General features: G+C 44.6%; 1 protein-coding gene across 8 annotated transcripts in view; it reads left to right on the top strand.

Annotated features, from left to right (window-relative positions):
* Positions 1–18,285, top strand: part of NFS1 (NFS1 cysteine desulfurase) — a 63,566-nt gene that overhangs the window by 17,589 nt on the left and 27,692 nt on the right. Inside the window, exons 8-13 of one of the 8 annotated variants that reach the window (XM_065565615.1) lie at positions 941–1,098; positions 5,145–5,250; positions 6,833–6,914; positions 13,239–13,322; positions 13,458–13,547; positions 15,559–16,014. In XM_065565615.1, the coding sequence (XP_065421687.1) occupies positions 941–1,098; positions 5,145–5,250; positions 6,833–6,914; positions 13,239–13,322; positions 13,458–13,547; positions 15,559–15,589 (551 nt within the window). In that variant the 3' untranslated portion in view covers positions 15,590–16,014. Of the gene's footprint in view, positions 1–940; positions 1,099–5,144; positions 5,251–6,808; positions 6,915–13,238; positions 13,323–13,457; positions 13,548–14,169; positions 16,015–18,285 lie in introns of those variants that run through there. The other 7 variants (XM_005310761.5, XM_024111633.3, XM_042854946.2 and 4 more) reach the window with 7 other exon arrangements.

The following is an 18,285-nucleotide window of genomic DNA, read 5'->3' as shown; positions in this document are numbered from 1 at the left end:
AGATAACACTGCCCCACCTCGCAGGGTGTTTGAAGGATAAATATGTTAAAGATTGTAAGGTGTTCAAATACTACAGCATTGTAGGCTGGACAAATATTTTCAATAAACAGATAGAACCAATTAGATGGCAGATGTGTATGCCACTGCCTCTGAGGAAAAATTGTCACTACCGCCATGCTTTTGGTGGCAATGTTTGGTGCCATGGAAACGCAATGGTGGGAAATGCACCAGTCTCCCCTGTGTGAGACTAGAAGTTAATTCAACGAGGGAAGGGTGGCTTGAGGTGCAAAAGTGTCTTTCAAAACTGTCAAATTAGCTCCTTGAAGCGCAGCTCATCTGATGAACTGCCCCCAGAAACAGAAAGTGAGAGACCCTCTGGAAAGATTCCTGGCCTGCAGAGTCAGAGAGTTCTGCCTCGGGACGGAAAAGATTGGATGATGGAGCTAAGGAAGTAAGAATATCTACACACAAAAATCAGCCTAGCAAGACCACTTTTGGGGAAGCAGCCGAAGCAGACTGTGCCTAACAGCATGGGCAACAAAATACTTCTAGTTAACCATATACTGGCAGTAACATCCAAAAGTGGGGAAATGATTAGGGTAGCACTGGGGATGTTGTGCTCTGAGCACACTGAACCTTTTGTTGCCAAAGCAAACTGGGGAGAGGTTGAGGCCTCTCTCTCTCAGACACTCAGAACCATGCAGGAGGGGACAGTTGTCCAGAGGAGGAACAGCTTCAGTGCACACTGGTTTCTGGAAGATTCTGAGTTCATACACCTGTGGGTGCTTCTCTCTCTCTCCTCCCCGGATCCCTGACAGGGATCCAGATGAGCAGTTCTTGAAGGAGAAGGAGGTGGTCTCTTTCAGTGCTGGTATCCTTTGTGGTAATTTCAAAAGTATATATGTCCTGAACATGCCCAGCTTCTTTGTTTGTTTTCAAGGAGTTGGTGCTATCTATATTCGCCGTCGGCCCCGGGTGAGGTTGGAACCCTTACAGAGTGGGGGAGGCCAGGAGAGAGGAATGCGATCTGGGACTGTGCCTACACCTTTAGCAGTTGGCCTTGGGGCAGCGTGTGAAGTGTCTCAACAAGAGATGGAGGTATATGGAGATCAATTTTGTCTCATTTTCCTATATAATAGTACATGACATGTTCTTAGATTCTTTCCTGCCCATTATGCATGGGCTGTAATGAATCTTTCCATTGGCCCCTTTAATGGGACCACATTTCACTCCAAAGAAGTCCTTTTCCAGCATGTACACCTGCAATATTGGCAGGCTGGATTCTGATTCTCACTGTTGAGACTGAGTATTAAAGTGATTCTCCTGATGTAGATTTGAGTGAGCCCCTTGAAGTCTTCCCTGCAGACATTTCTGGGGGATTGGAAGGTGATCTTGAAACCACTTCTGCTTTAGACTGGTTTCAATCTATTGGTTTTCTGCGACAGTTTTGCAGACAACCCCCCCCCCCCCCCCAAATCTGGGAGAGCCTTGTTTCCTTTTACATTTTTAGACAATATGTATGTGAGCACAGCATCCCCAAAGAAGTGTGAATGTGCCCCATGCATGAAGTTATGTGCCTTATACCTTCACTGATAGTAAAAGGGGCTCTTTGTGCATAAACAATTCAGTATTTTATTACAGAGTAATACAAAGTAGACATAACTGTACCCTGTCATATGTACCTAAATTCCATTACGTGCTGTAGGCACTTAAGAGTCTAAGCCTCACTGCAAGTCAATGGGACTTGTGCTCCTAAGTCACTGGGGTGCTTTTGAAAATGTTACCTATCCTGTCTGCATTAAAATACGACTCCACTCTCAAATAATCACCCCACTCTGTTCATCTTGCCCCTTGGAAAAATCCTGGTTGCACTGAAGATCAACTAGTGGGGGGCCATGGGTGGCGTGGTGGGGGTATCTGTCAGCCAGTGTGGTGGTGATAGGGGGTATAAGTCTCAAAACTGTTTATACCCAAGTTAGTGAAATATCAAGTGGGTATGTGTGTTTACTGTACTCATCTGTCTGCTCAGCCTGTCTCAGTTCTTACAATGCATGTAATAACTGAGTTTATTACAAATCAAAGTTAACACAAGAAAACCTGGTATGGGAATCAAGTCATATTGGCTTGTGTAAGCCATGCTAACAGTGTGGCCATCTGTCCCATTCTAATGCCTAAACCATATAAAAAAGTTTGAATCGACTAAGCTCTGTAGTCTACGGAAGCTCTGTTGGAGGCTACACTCCTGCAGAATTTGTATGTTCTGCAGTCTCAGCTCTGATTATACATTCTGCAGAACTAGGAAGAGCAATCACCACATGCCCAGGGCGTGCCTACCAGAACCTGCAGTCAAACCTCCCAATATTCAAGCCTGCCAATGTACAGCACAAGCCACCCAAATGTGGGACAAATGACAAAGTGTGGAATTACTCCCTGCTCTTGCCCCTCGGGGGAACGTTTGCCCTTCTTCCTGGAGGGGATTTTCCCCAACCAGCTAAGACTGCCCCTCCTGGCACAAAGTAATGCTGTCCTCGACTAAATGAAATGAAATGTATCCTGGGCTCTGCCTTTGCTGGCTCCTTTGTTGCTGCTGGTGCCATTCTGGCATCCAGAACGCTCCTAGCTGCTGCTACTTTAGTTCACCCCATTTCAAGGAGCAGAGAGAGGCCTCTGAGGGAGAGACCCAAGAGCAGCTTGAACTGATATTTTCGCAAGAGGGGAGGTGGGCATGGAGTAGCCCCCAATCCTCTCTTCTGCCTGTGAAGAGCAGAATGGGGGGAGGGATAGCTCAGTGGTTTGAGCATTGGCCTGCTAAACCCAGGGTTGTGAGTTCAATCCTTGAGGGGGCCATTTGGAGATCTGGAGCAAAAATCTTTCTGGGGATTGGTCCTACTTTGAGCAGGGGGTTGGACTAGATGACCTCCTGAGGTCCCTTCCAACCCTGATATTCTATGATTCTAAGAGCATGGCAGCTCAGGGCCTGCTCCACTCCTTCCTCTCCCTGGGGGACATGTATAGACTCCACTCTGCTCCATCAAAAACAGTTAGCTTCTGCACCACTTGGTCTCTCCCTTTGCTCCTTTACAGGAGGGATTGGCGGGTGGTAGAGGAAGAGGGGCCAAACAAGTGCAAAGTTTGTGATTGAAGTAGAACAGCAGAAGCCATCTGCCCTGAATGCAGAGGGAGCCACCTAATGTGGAGTGCTTGAGAGGTCTGCCTGTGGTGTGGATAGGCTTTGCCAGAACCAGAGTTCTCCTTCCTCCTCCCAGTGTACATCTCTGGTTCAAAATAACCAATAGGCGGCTCATGCTATCCACATCTGGTGGAAGGATCTGCTTCTTCAGAGATTATAAGCCCTATGTGAGTCATTGCCAGAGAACTTGAGAGAGTCAGTAAAATTCTCCAAGGTCTAGAAGGAAAATCCATAGTATACAACTGTCTATAATAGGGTTGTCTGATTACAGAGTTAGAGAATTTAGATTGCAGTGACAATCAGTCACATTTTCCAGAAATAATCAAAAGGCCCAGTCCTCAGTGAGGACAACAAGGTAGACTAATTTTGGAGTTTCTGTGCCAAGCCATTTTTGAGGTAGACGTTCCAAAAAAAAAAAAAAAAAACCTAGGAATACTTTTCAAAAATTAAACACTTAATAGTTTTCAAATTGTTTTACCTGACCAACAGCTTGTTAGATTACCCACATGCTGCTCAGAGGAAAATCTTTTCTGTCAGAGGAACACATGTAAGAAATTTTGGGTGGATTTCTGCCTAGAGCGCCCTCCTGCAGCAGGCTGCAGCATGATAGATGTGCCTGTCTCAGTTTCTCTTCTTCAGAGTCCCCAGAACTCCACGGGACATTTTCTTGACTCACTAATGCCCTGCTTGGGGCGAGTTTATTATAAGCATAGTACAAAATAGCCCATAAAAAAGGTCCCCAAATGTAGTTCATTTATCACCTCCAGGCATGTAGTCCTAAGTATCTCATATCCTCTAATCCACCAACATAGCAGATACCATTCTCCAGCATCTTCTACCACACCCAGGCTCTTCTCTGGGCCTCTCCTGCCCTTTTACCAGGACAGCCACCCCAGCCCTTCCAGATGGACTGCAGCCCTGATTTTTCCAGGGGGATCCCCCAGAGCCCCTCTGTTGAGAGGTCATCCCTCACTCCTGCTGGCCCTCAGCTATCTCTCCCTCCAGTATGGAGACTAAACAGGTAAACCCCCACTGCTCCCCTGCCTTCAGCCCTCTCTGGCCCTCAGCTTCAGCTCTCTGACTTGGGGAAGATCAGCAGGCAAACCCCACTGCTGCTCTTCAGCCTTCTCCCAGGAACCACTATAGCCTCGTATCTATGGCAGCTCCCACCTGCCTGAATTGAATCTTGGTGTGCCCCAGGTGCCAGTGCATAAACCCAATTAGGAGGCAGCTGATGAGTCAAGTGCATCTTCTCTATTAAAGGGCCATTGCCATCCTGTCACAGTTAATTATGGTGAAGTTGAAGGGCAGAGGAAATCATCTTTGCATATATCCCACATGGTCAGTTTCCTGAAATTGCAGGGGATATGCCTTGGGGGGCCTTGGTCCTTCCAGTCATATTGTAGTTTCTAGACAATCAGCAATTCTCTTATTACTGAATCCAGCAGGCGTCTCTTCAGAAAGAGAACTGGGTGCACATAATTCAGTGTGGATAGCCTCCTAGTTGCCATAGTGAGGCGGACATCTCCATTATGTAATGGGCATTTCTGACCGTAGCAAAACAGGAGCGCTCTGTAATACTGCAAACTACTCTATCACTTTAACCATTATCTAAAAAGTGCTAATATTGAAACTCAAACTTTTTGTGTTTATATGAAAGTTCACTTGATAGTTCTTATGGGTAAAGTTTTCTTAACTGATAATTTGGTTTGTTTTGGGCAGCAGGCTGAGCTGACAAATACCAAACTACTAACTCAGAGTTATTTTTAAAAGGGTACCAGAGATGAGGCTTTTTAAAAAATAAGTCTTTAATGTCTGTCTTGCCATAGTCCAACCAACTCCAAGTACTGATGTCCATGCCCAGGGTGGTAATTGTGTGTGGTTGGTAAAGGAGGGAGAGTTGAACCCATCAATCATTTATTAGACTGATCAATCTCTCTCTTTCTTTTCTTAGTATGACTATAAGCGAATCTCTGTATTGGCGGACCGACTCATTACAAAAATAATGACTGAAATTCCAGATGTGGTTATGAATGGAGACCCAGAGCATCACTATCCAGGTATTAGCAGAATCTGATATTTCTCTGGTTACAGAATCCACCCCTTCCTGCAAACTCTGCTTTTTCTGTTATTTTATAAATAAAAGGTTTTAACCCTTCTGGTTGAGATGAAAACGTTCTAGAAGATCCCTTAATGTGAACCAATATGGTGATGACTTCCTGAGATTGCAGGCAGCCTCATGCTGTATGTCTGAGAGCTACGAACTGCCCCACTCATCTCAACGATGTGTTGATGCTCAGCCCTAATAATAGCACCTTAAAAGTAAAATTAATGGAGATATCCTATCTCCTAGAACTGGAAGGGACCTTGAAAGGTCATCGAGTCCAGCCCCCTGCCTTCACTAGCAGGACCAAGTACCAATTTTGCCCCAGATCCCTAGGTGGCCCCCTCAAGGATTGAACTCACAACCCCGGGTTTAGCAGGCCAATGCTCAAACCACTGAGCTATCCCTCCCCCCAGAAGGTTGAAACTTTCACTGCTGCTCATTTTAACAGACACATCTAGCTAGTTGTCTGGATGCAGTGGTGGCGATATGGGATGGGGTGACTGGTTGCTTTGTGAATGGTTAGTGAAGCCATGACCCTGTTCTGTCTCTCAGGTCCTTGGATGGCTGGTTTTTGCTCACATGCTCAGGGTCTAACTCATCGCCATATGTGGGGTCAGGAAGGAATTTGTCCCTGGTCAGACTGGCAGTCACTTGGATTTTTTTCACCTTCCTCTGCAACGTGTGGGTGTGGGTCACGTGTCAGGATTATCAGAGTATATCTCACTTAATGCTCCCCTTTGGAGGGACCCTGGCACTGGGGCACCGCGGTCCCTCCTGTTCTCTGCCTGTGGCACATAGTAGTCTAGGTTTCTATGGGTGGACATACTTTGGTCTCATTTTTGTTGTTGGGTTTAGTGTGGGGGTGGTGTTGGTGGCCTGTGATCTACAAGAGGTCAGACTAGCTCTGGTGATCCCTCTGGCTTTGCCAGACTTCTTGTTGTCCCTGATGCTTTTATGGAAGCATTCTGTTCTCTTGTAACAGCTTCCCCTGTGCAATTACACCCTATCAGTATAAAAGACTGAGATAGTTTGAAAATTTGGGGGCAAAAAAAAAGTTTAAATGCCAAAGCTGAAGTATGTGTTGGATTTAGTACCAGAATGAATAACCGGGGGCACGGACTTTTTCGTTATTAATTCAGTAAAAACTCCTAGTTAGTATAAACCCAGCAGCTGCTGCAGGTATGTCCGTGCACTTCAGGAATTATGGGGTTTAGATCCAGTGAGCTGCAGAGTCCTTGGCCTGCTTCCCTTTGGTCTATAGCCTGTTCCAGGACTCAGGCTAAGTGACTGAAATAGGGATTAGGACAGTCACTATGCAGAGTTCAAGGGAAGAGAAATCCTGCAGGACTCCACAGCCTTGATGGCCAGTCCTACAGGCCCTCTGACCTCTGCCTGCCCCGCCTTGAACCTGAGTCTGCATGCAGGGAGCCCAGTGGAACTTGGCTCAACCTGGTACAGTAGAATGGTGCCCCCCTTTGATGTGGGTTAGGACTTTCCCTGGAGTTCAGCAGACACTCTTTTTTTAAACTATGCAGGCTGCATCAATTTATCTTTTGCGTATGTGGAAGGAGAGAGTCTGCTGATGGCTCTGAAAGACGTGGCTCTGTCTTCAGGAAGGTAAGTGTGGAAAATTGGGGCAGAAAAGGAAGCTTTTGCTAAAGCACTCTTGAGAGGGAATGCTGTCTGCTGATGGAATCGCACATCTGGGAGTAGGCACCTCTATGCCCTTTATTTGCTCTGTAAGTCTGAAATGCAGCTGTACTCTGAGATGGGACTCTCTAAAAATGGCTCCTTGGGTCACCACATCAGATCTGTTCAGTTTACAAGTAAAAGTGGATTTTTCTAACTGCCAGCCTTGCAGACTCCACCTGGAATCTGAGAGTCAAGCTGGACTTTTTTTTTTTATGCGCATCACCTCTGGTAATGATGATTCTCCAGCAAAATGCTGTCCTCAGTTGCACCTGTGTAACCTCATGGCCTTCAGTAGAATTTCACAGGAATAATGGTGAGCATCGTTTGAAGATTGTAGAGGTGCATATGCAACCCCACTAAGGAAAGTAGTAACAATTCCTGTGTTTGAAGCACAAGCCATAAAAGAATCCAGTGCACTTTCTCAGAGCTCTGTTGACTCTGCAGGGCTGACAGTAGTAAAATCTTTTTATCATTAACATCAGCAGATCTGATGCACATGGAGAGCAAATCTGCAGAATACAAAGGTGCCATTTTTACTTTGCTTTTCAGAGTAATGGTCTGAGCTGCAAATTTATCAACCAGAAATGTGTTGGTTCTAATAAGCAGAGCAGTTCGAAAGGAAGAGACTTTCCGAATCCATCTGAAACTAAATACAACCCTGTCAAGAGGCCCTGCAGTTAGAGCTGTCATCTTAGTCCACATCTTTCCATTTGTGCATGTTGCAAAACTACTGAGCAGGTGATCAGCGTGGGAACTTGTTCACATGAACCCCTGCTCTACCCGTGCTGGGTGTGTTGCAGGTTAAGGGAGAGGTGTGTTGGCTGTATTCAGGGGCTGCAGGTTAGCCAAGGAGCTGCCTGTACAATATCTAGCTGTGGCTAACTCTAGGAGTCCTTCCCTCCCTTGAAGGACCACAAACTTCATGTGGATTTGGGTTCTCTCCCCCCCCCCCTTTTATTTTTAAACAGACATGGACCATTTTTACTATATTAGAATCCTTTTCAGTACTTAGATTTTGCTTTGTTAGTACTTAGAAATAGCTTCTTTTGTGCATGTTGGATTTTGTGCATGTTCTGTGCCTCAGGTTTCCCCTCTGTAAAATGGGGGTAATTATATTTACCCACTTTTGATGTCCTTTGTGATGTAAGCTGCGGCATGCTGAGTATAGTCTCACTCAGGATTCCAGGCTGTAAAGGTGTTAGGGCTCACCACCCAGCGCCCCCTGCTGGTCATCCTCAGAAATTAGCTCAGTCCAGTGGAGCGCCCCCTCCTGGTGGTGTCCCGTCCATCGTCTCACCCTCGGGTTGGCGTGTGGACCCGCATTGCTCCCAACTCGTGGCGTCCTCTTCAAGCCACTGTCCTCCGGCAGTGCCCCTTAGTCCATCCTCACCGCCTTCCGGGGGGATCAATCAGCTGTCCCTCTGCGCCCCAGCCAATGTGAGCAACTGCACCCCCAAAGTCACCCCCCTGGCAGGGAGTTGGTGCAGCCCAAGACGGCCACTCCCATCAGCCGGGTGTAAGGCAAGGGGGAAAGGGGGGGACCCAGGCCCACCCACTACTCTGGGTCCCAACCCAGGGACCCTCTAGTGGCAGCCATTCTGTCCTCCTTCTCTCCCTCCATCTGTCCACGTCCCTGGGCTACTTCCCATTCAGCCCCTCGCACCGGCTAGGCCCTTCCCCTCAGGGCCTGTAGCCTGGGAGACACCAGGTTGGAGTTCCCTTCTGCTCCCCTGGGCCTGCCCAGCACTGCGCTGTCCCAGGTGCTAGTCTCCCACCTCTGGAGACAGACCTTCCCTTCTCAAAGGCCTGGGACAGACTGCCTGCTCCCTCAGTGAGCAGCCTTTTTATAGGGCAGAGCCTGGCCCTGATTGGCTGCCTCCAATCTGGGCTCTGATTAGCTCCCAATAAGCCCTTCTCTTATTGGCTGTGCGTCTGTGGTCTGCTGCAGCCTAAATTCTCAGGGAGTGGGGCAGCCGCCCCACTACGCAGGCCTTTATATTTGTCACTTTTCAGATTCTCTTAGTACTTAAGGGGTGAAAAGGTGGTTTTCAAAGCCATGTTTGATCTTTGGTTTATAGAAATGTGTCCCTTGGTGCATTGCCATCCTCTGTCCTGATCTGCTCTGAAGAATTCTTCTTCTGCTTTTCCTTTTCTACTCCCCCTCTGTTCTCCTAAATCTTCATTTTTCATCTGCCTCTTTCTGTGTCTCACTGCTGGCAACATCTGACCTAACACAAGGAGGGCAGGGTTATAGAATCATAGGAATGGAAGGGACCTCAAGAGGTCATCTAGTCCAGTCCCCTGCACTGAGGCAGGGCTAAGTATTATCGAGGCCATCCCTGACAGGTGTTTATTTAACCTGATCTTAGAAACCTCCAATGACAGAAATACAGCAACCTCCTTAGTTAATTTGTTCCAGTGCTTAACTATCCTGAGAGGAAGTTTTTCTAATATCTAACCTAAAATCTCCCTTTCTGCAATTTAAGCTCATTACTACTTGTCCTCTCCAAAGTGGTTAAGGAGAACAATTTAACACCCTCCTGTTTATAATACCCTTTCTTGTTCTTAAAGACTTATCATGCCTCCCCTCCCCCTTCTCTTCCCCCTTAATCTTCTCTTCTCCAGACTAAACAACCCCAATTTTTTCAATCTTTCCTCATATGTCATGTTTTCTAGACCTTTAATTATTTTTTGTTGCTCTCCTCTGGACTTTCTATGGACTTTGTCTATATCTATCTTTCCTGGTCCCCAGAACCAGACACAATTCTCCAGTTGAGGCCTTATCAATGCCAAGCAGAGTGGAAGAATTAGTTCTCCTCTTGCTTACAGCACTCCTAGTAATACATCCCAGAATTACGTTTGCTTTCTTTGCAACAGTATTACATTGTTGACTCATTTAGTTTGTGATCCACTATAACTCCAGATCCTTTTCTGCAGTACTCATTCCTAGGCAGTCATTTCCAATTTTGTATTTGTGTAATTGATTATTCCTTCCTAAGTGGAGTACTTTGCATTTGTCCATATTGAATTTCATCCTATTTAATTCAGACCATTTCTCCAGTTTTTCAAGATTCTGAATTCTAATCCTGTCCTCCAAAGCACTCGTAACCCATCCCAGATTGGTATCGTCCACAGGCAAGTGTACTGTTGAAGATATTCAATAGAACTGGACTCAAAACAGTTTCCTGTAGGACACCACTCAATATGTCCTTCCAGCTTAATTGATATCTACTCTGAGTATGGTTTTCCAGCCAGTTATGCACCCACCTTATAATAGGTTAATCTAGGCTGTATTTCTCTAGTTTGTTTCTGAGACGGTCATGTGAGGCTGGGTCAAAAAGTCTTACTAAAGTATACGCTTCCACCCTATCCACAAGGCTTGTAACCGTGTCAAAGAAAGACAATATGTTGGTTTGACATGATTTGTTCTTGAAAAATCCATGTTGACTGTTGTTACTTTATTTTCCTCTAGGTGCTTACATAGTGATTGTTGGACCAAATAATCAGTTATCATTTCGGATACCAATGTTAAGATGACTGGTCTGTAATTCCCCGGGTTGTCCTTATTCCCCTTTGTATAGATGGGCAAATATAATGCCATCTTCCAGTCCTCTGGTATCTCTCTCATCCTCCACAAGTTCTCAAAGATGATCACCAATGTCTCGGAGGTCTCTTCAGCCAGTTCCTTAAGTATTCTAGGATGTATTTCATCAGGCCCTCCTGACTTGAAGACCTGTAACTTGTCTAAGTAATTCTTAAGTTGTTCTCTTCCTATTTTAGCCTCAGATCCTACCCCATTTACACTGATGTTCACTAGATTAGTGGTCCAATCACTGCTATATTTTTAAAAAACAAACAGAAAAGGCATTTAACTTTGGCCATTGCTGCATTTTCTGTTGTTGTCTTTCCCCCTCATTGAGTAACAGGCCTACCCTGTCCTTGATCTTCCTCTTGCTTCTCAGTTATTTGTAAAATGCTTTGTTACCCTTTCTATAATCTAGTTTAATATAGTTTTGTGCCTTGGTCTTTCTAATTTTGTCCCTACATGCTTGTATTGCATTTTTATATTTGTCCTTTTGTAATTTGACCTACTTTCTGCTTGTTGTGTGACTCTTACCTCACTTCCCATCTTTCCTACCCATTGAGATAGTTTGCTCTTGTGCCCTTATTAAAGTCTCTTTAAAAAACTGACAACTCTCCTGAACTTTTTCCCTTAGACTTGCTTCCCGGGGAACCTTATCTACCACTTCTCTGAGTTTGCTGGTCTACTTTCTTGAAGTCCATTGTCTTTTTATTCTGCTGTTTTCTCTCCTACCATTCCTTAGAATCATTAACTCTGTCATTTCCTGATGACTTTCACCCAAGCTGCCTTTCACCTTCAAATTCTCATCTAGTTCCTCCTCATTTGTCAGAATCAAATCGAGAATAGCCCCTCCCCTTCTCACTTTCTCCACCTTCTGTAATAAAAGGTGGTCTCCATTGCATTCCATGAACTTGTTGGATGATCTGTGCCCTGCTGCATTATTTTCCCAACCGATGTCTGGTCCACCATCACCACCAAGTCCTGTGTTTTGGATGATTTTGTTAGTTTTTTATAAAAAGCCTCAGCCACCTCTTCTTCCTGGTTTGGTGGTCTGTTGTAGACAGACACAATGACATCACCCTTGTTTTTTTTTTATGCCTTTTATCCTTACCTAGGCACTTAACAGGTCTGCCTTCCACTTCTATCTCAACTGAGTGCAAATATATACATCTTGGATATACAAGGCAACACCATCTCCCCCTTTTCTCTGCCTGTCCTTCCTGAACAAGCTGTACCCTTCTATACCAGCATTCCAGTCATGGGAGTTATCCCACCAAGTCTCTGTTGCCAGTTATGTCGTAATAGTGAGTATTCACTAGTATTTCTGGTTTATATTTATATTACAGTTTATTCTCCATAGTTCTTGCATTAGGATACAGACTTCTCAGATGTTCATTAGATTTCTCCTCAGTATCTCTTCTTATCTGTCCTTTGCTCCTCTACGATTGTCCATGTTTCCCCCAGATTCCAACCCTTCACCCACATCTCCATGTTCTGGACTTGCCCATGGGCTTTTTTCTCCTGCCCCTGTCGAATCTAGCTTAAAGCCCATCTACCAGGTTAGCCAGTCTGTATCCGAAGATACTCTTCCCCTTCCTGGATAAGTGAACTCCATCTGGGCTCAGCAGTCCTTCTCAGATCAGGATCCCATGGTTGAGGAAGCCGAAGCCTTCCTGGTGACACCATCCGCTCAGCCATGTATTTACCTCCAGAACATGTCTGTCTCTGCCCAGGCCCCTGCTCTTGACCAGAAGGATAGATGAGAACACCATATGCGCCCCAAAGTCCTTCACCCTCCCTCCCTGTAATCACTCTGCATCTGCTCTGGGTCAGACCTGGCAGTATTGTTAGTGCCCACATGGATGAGCAGCTGGGGTTAGTAATCAGAGGGCCAGATGATCCTCAGCAATCCCTCTGTAATGTCTCCGGTACGGGCTCCTGGCAGGCAGCACACCTCCCGGGATGCCAGGTCAGGCCAGCAGATGGATGCCTCTGTCCCCTTAGAAGGCAATCACTGACCATCACCACCCTTCGATGCCTCTTGGGAGTAGTGGCTGTGATCCTTGCAGCCTTGGCCTCCTTCACTTTTGCGGGGGATTCCTCATCCTTTATTGACAGGGCAGAATACTGGTTTGTCATCTCTATGGCTGGGAGCCAGAGTGGAGCACTGCCTGCTGCCAGAACTAACTAGCAGCCATATTTCTCCCTGTGAAGGAGCCATTTCCTCCTGCCCTGGTGGTGCTACTGCAGTCCTCTCCAGCTGATTTCTTTGTCAGACTTGGAGGTCTCCATATGCATATTTGCACTCTTCTCTTTCCTCAAACTGCTGTCTCACTAACCTTGTTCCCAGCTACTGCTTCCCCTCTTGTTCCCAGCTACTGCTTCCCCTCTGCCCATCCTTTTCTTCTGCTGCTTCTGGAATTCCCGGTCTTGCCACAGTTCCCAATTACTTTCCTGCGCCATCTTGTTTTCACTGACTCTCTCCCCAGGGACCTAGGGTAATTATATGTTTTGTAAAGAGCCATGGAGACCTATGGTGATGCTTAGAGTCTAGAAATCAGATATTCTTCAGTAGAAATTACTGATAGTACAGAATGTTAAATGTCATTAGTATAAGAGCTCTATGTGAAAAAAGGGCACAATTTTTTCTCGCCCTTTTTCCTCAGTGCTTGCACATCTGCCTCTCTGGAGCCATCCTATGTGTTACGAGCAATTGGGACTGATGAAGACTTGGCTCACTCATCCATAAGGTCAGTGATATGACCCTTGCTGTCTTTTCCAAATTGTTTCCTCTCCTACACTCAGAGCAGACTCTGTTCTCCTGTTCTACCTTCCATGTGTGCACTATGTTAGCACCTACACAGTACATCTTTGTTTTGTTTTAGGTTTGGCATTGGTCGTTTCACTACAGAAGAAGAAGTAGATTACACAGTGCAGAAGTGCATACAGCATGTCAAAAGGCTGAGGGAGATGAGGTGAGCCATTTCCTTACTGAGCTTAAAAGACAATGAATTACTGCACATTTCCTCTAAGCTTTTGTGGAATGTGTAAGGCCCTTGATTTCTGTTTTTTTCTTATGTTTAAAATTGTGGGAATTGGAGTGTTTTACAGAAAAAAAGGGGGGGGTAAAAATCCATGCAAAAAGTTACTTTCCCAGTTCTCTGGGTAAATACCAGGATTAATCCTGGGCTTCCTCTGGCACCCAAGTAGGTTGCTATCACCTGAAGGACACTAGAGAAAATAGAGAAGAAATATTACTTGAACGGAACCCTTATGCCAAAATAATAATCTCTCCCACTGCTGAGGTGAGACACGAGGGCCTGGAGCCAGGAGAGAGCAGGGGAAATCGAGACCGAGGAAGAGCAGGAGGGTGGGAGCTGTGAGGGGAGGAGAGTGAATGTACAGGAAATAATCCTGCCACCATTGATACCCGATGTCGCTCCCACAGATCCCAGTCACTGAGTTAGCCTGGGCTGTGGGGGAGTGGAAATTTTTTTTACTGCTCGTCAGATTCCTTGGACAGATACAGAAGCAGCTTATTTGTGATACCATTATCCTTGGCATTCCAGCTGACATCTAATTTTTTTCTATTTACAGTCCACTGTGGGAAATGGTGCAGGATGGAGTTGACCTCAAAAGTATTAAATGGACCCAGCACTAGGAAAGCAGTTGAGTTGTAACCTTGGACTAGATGGATGTAGATTAAAGTGCATTTTCTGTACATTCCTGAGGAAAGACATGTGGCATTTGCTTTTTTACATAGTCAGTCTGGTGGTAGGGGTCTAAACACAGAATCTAAGAAACCAGAACTGAGGTGAAGCTGAATCTCGCACACTTATTTACGCACAAGATAACTTGCACTGTGACCTAGCTTCCTTGGAATTGCATTTTCTGATGCAAGAGTGAAACTGGGCCCTTTAACCCTGATTTCTCTTGCTGCAGAAGAGTCCCTCTGTTAGGAGGTTCGCCTTTCTTGGCATCACACACATGCTGCAGCAGTTCTGTTTTTTGGTAAAGCTTTATTGCCAAGAGCCTTGTTTCACTTACTCTAGTGATTTTGATTTGATTCAGTGACATCAGTCTCAAACAGCAACCTGCTTTCTGTGTTCAGATAGTTCTACTTATATAAGGCACCTCTAAAGGAAACAGAAATCTTAGTTTATGGTTCTAGAATTGTGTATACTTGTGTTAATTGTATGTTCCAGGCTCATTCATATCTGCAGTTAGAGTCCCTTTCCCAATTGAACAAAATATTTTTGCCTCTTCCAGTTTGGTTTAGTTTGATTTTTGCAGTTCTACCTTCTTACATTTGTTTCTCTCCTGATCCTCATACAGGCCAATGTGTGTTAACCCAAAGCATTCTTCCACCTTTCCAGAATCTAGGATAGGATGATGCACTTTGCTGTCTGTATCAGTTGTTTCTTTCCATGCAGTCTGTCTATTTGCAAGTAAAGAAAGAAAAGTTGTATGTAATAGAATGTATTTCTGGGGGTGGGAGGGGGAAGAGGGAGCAGGATACATTGGCTTCAGTGGAATTGGAAGCTTTTAGTTTGGCAGGAGTGGTGAGACAGAAAAGAAACCAGCTCTAATGCATGGAAATGCTTTAAATACTGTTTGCTCTTTTCTTGGTGACGGAACCTTTCTCCACTACCCATCAAGAATATGACCATGGGCAATAGCATCCTAATTTCTTTATGGGGTCTGTTGCCTTCCCCGTAGTCTAGTCTGCCAAACCAGTTCTGTAGGTAGGAGGTAGGAATGGATGAGCTCTGAGGAGAGTTCTTGACACTCCGGGTTTACACCCTTTTTGTTACTAGAGATGGTCATGGGAACAGCATCCATTCTATTTAGACATTGGGGGAAATGTCCATTAAAATGGGTCTGGCTAAGTTGAATTAAATTTCAGTGATTGGTTTCTTGCTTTCTTTTAAGTTGTTCAGATAGGGAATTTAACCCTAAATTATGAAGCGCCTTTGTCTTACCCAGCTTTGTATGCAGACTACTCCTCAGAAGGTAGCTGGTTCACAGATGAATGCTGTGCCTAGCCACTGGATCCTAGGCATCCTACTGACAATGCATATCTCCTGTTGGGGGCAGCAGAGGGACATCTCCTGGCTACCTCGAGGATGAACCCAGACATGAAAGCTGTCTCCTAGAACCTAAATCTCACTTTGCAAGGTGGCGTGCCTTGCAGAGCCCTGCAAACTCTGATCAGGAAGGCTTGTGTTGTATCAGTTGCACGGAGGAGAATAGATTTGCCCTTTCATAATGAGTGCAGATACTAATTTTGTTGGGATGGGAACTTGTAATGACTTCAAAAAATTTTAAAGTCTTGATGTATAAGTGGCTTTCAAAAGAGTTGTAATATATACCTTGTGCATATAGGTCTGAGTAACCATGTAGTAACACTTCCCAGCATGTTATAAAAACATTTCTCTGAAATTGTTCTGCTTCCTGCATTGTAAATATAAATAAGATTTAAACTTGATTGTTTTCAGTTATACATTTGGAGGAAAACCGATATAAAATGGGGTGTTAATTATTCTATAGGCCTGTGTTTGGGATCCAAAATTTTGGATGAACAATTTAAAACAGAGTAAGCCTATTCTGAAGGGGTTGTGCTCAGATTTCTCCTCTTGGAAACTCCCTGCAAGTCTCTGAATAATCTGCATTTGTTCCATGAATGTCACTCTCTGGTGACAAGTGCCGCTCTGCATATGGTATAGACAATGGATATGTGCTGTACTTTGCCCTTAGATTTTGCAGTCAGAAACAGTACCACTCCCAATAAAATTACATACATAAAATAGCCCACATACAATATTGTGAACAGATTATGCAGGTGGAGGACTTACAAAGACACTTAGGTTAGTAAACCACCACCTACTCTGCCATTAAGGATCTAGAATAATAAAACTCCCAAAGCTTAGTCAAAGGCTTTTGTGAGCTCTGTCTCCTTTCTAGATGTCTTAGAGTTTGATTAGACGTCAAACAGACTCTTCAAACTTAATATACCTGCTCTGATTTAATACCAGATGGTTTGGATCATTTGAAAAGAGCCCTGACGACTTGAACGTGAGTAACATCTGAAGTAAGAAGATTGAGACTTTAGTACTGCATGAAATGGTTTGGGCAACAAGAGACCCTCCATTCACGGATGTATGTTTCAAAGTGTTAAATAATGATAATGTTTGCAGTGTTGTTGTAGCCATGATATTAGAGAGACAAGATTGGTAAAGTACTATCTTTTATTGGACCAACTTCTGTTTGAGAGAGACAAGCTTTGGAACTTACACAGAGCTCTTCTTCAGGTCCTGAAGGTGGTCCACTAAAAGACAATACATCACCTTGTTGCAAATAATGACAATGTATGAGTCCAGATGGGGGGGAAAAAAGAAATGATCGTGATCCTTCCAGTCACACAAGTGAAAGAAGGAAGAAAACAAAGTAGTGGAGGTGAGCCATTGGCTGCTCAACTGGGGTGAAGCTGAAAGTTTTGTGGAGCATGGGGCTACAGTCAGATTTGGGGAGGGGGGGTAGCTGAATGGGCTGGCCTGCATCTCACAGGTAGATGAGCTAACTTGCTCAGTTGGAGACTAGCTGCAGTAACTAGGAAGGCATTAAACTAACAAGGGGGGGGGGGGGGAGGATGCTAAAAAGGTACACGCTCAAATAGCGTTCCGTGGATTGTGAACAAATTGAACCAATGTGACAAAGTGAAAAAAGGAAAACTATCAATTGCTTATAGTGCTAAGGTGTCTGGGTGCCAAGCAAGAAGAATTAGACATTCTTACTGGCAAGAAGAAATCTGATATAATTGGCATTACTGAAATCTAGAGGGATGATTTGCATGTTTAGAATGCTAAAATCACTAGTTATAACCTGTTTAGGAAAAGTAGGGAGCATGGCACTCTACATTAGACACCGTTACCTCTTTGAGTTATTGATAACTCAGAACCACAAACTCTTGAATGCATATGGATCAATGTACTAATTAACAAAGCCCAGATGGGGGGGTGCTGGCAGGGGTCTGTTACAGATCCCTGAATCAAACCAGAGAACAGGATCAGTTATTTCATAAGCACCTGTCTATAATGTGTGGACTTCAGTTTGGGAGACAAATGCTTAAAGCTCTCTTGCAGCCACTAGTAAATCATCATTAGGGTTTCTAAAAATTATAGATGGTAATTTACCTCACATCAGGAGCAATAATTTTGTTAATTGTTTTGGACATCATTATGACTGATAAAGATGAATTCATCACTGGACTGGAAGCTGATGGGTGCTTAGGGACCAGTGATCATGGCCAAATAAAATACACTCCTAGCAAGTTATGTACTTGGTGTGTCAAAAGGGTTAATTTCCTAACACTGATGAAAATTGAGTATAGTTGGTTGGGAGGGAAACCTTAGAAATGTAAATGAAAGTGGGAACCCCTGAAGAAGAGAGTATGGGATGGCCAAAAAGCTACTATCCCAAAATCAAGGAAGAGGACAGGTTTGGTTAAAAGCCCGTCCTGCTTTTGTGGTGAAGTGAAGGCAGCAATTAGAAATAAATAAAAGCAATATACAAGTGAAAAAGGGGTAAGCATATAACTTCACATTTATATCAATTGCTATGAAATGCAGAAAATTTATAAGGGGAAAGACTTGAAGAGCATGATCTGTTTAGCTTATCGAAGGAAAGACTGAGAGGTGACTATCAGTGTATAAG

Source organism: Chrysemys picta, chromosome 13 (genome assembly GCF_011386835.1).
Source record: "Chrysemys picta bellii isolate R12L10 chromosome 13, ASM1138683v2, whole genome shotgun sequence".
Taxonomy (NCBI): domain Eukaryota; kingdom Metazoa; phylum Chordata; order Testudines; family Emydidae; genus Chrysemys; species Chrysemys picta.
This window is presented reverse-complemented; position numbering and strand designations above follow the sequence as displayed.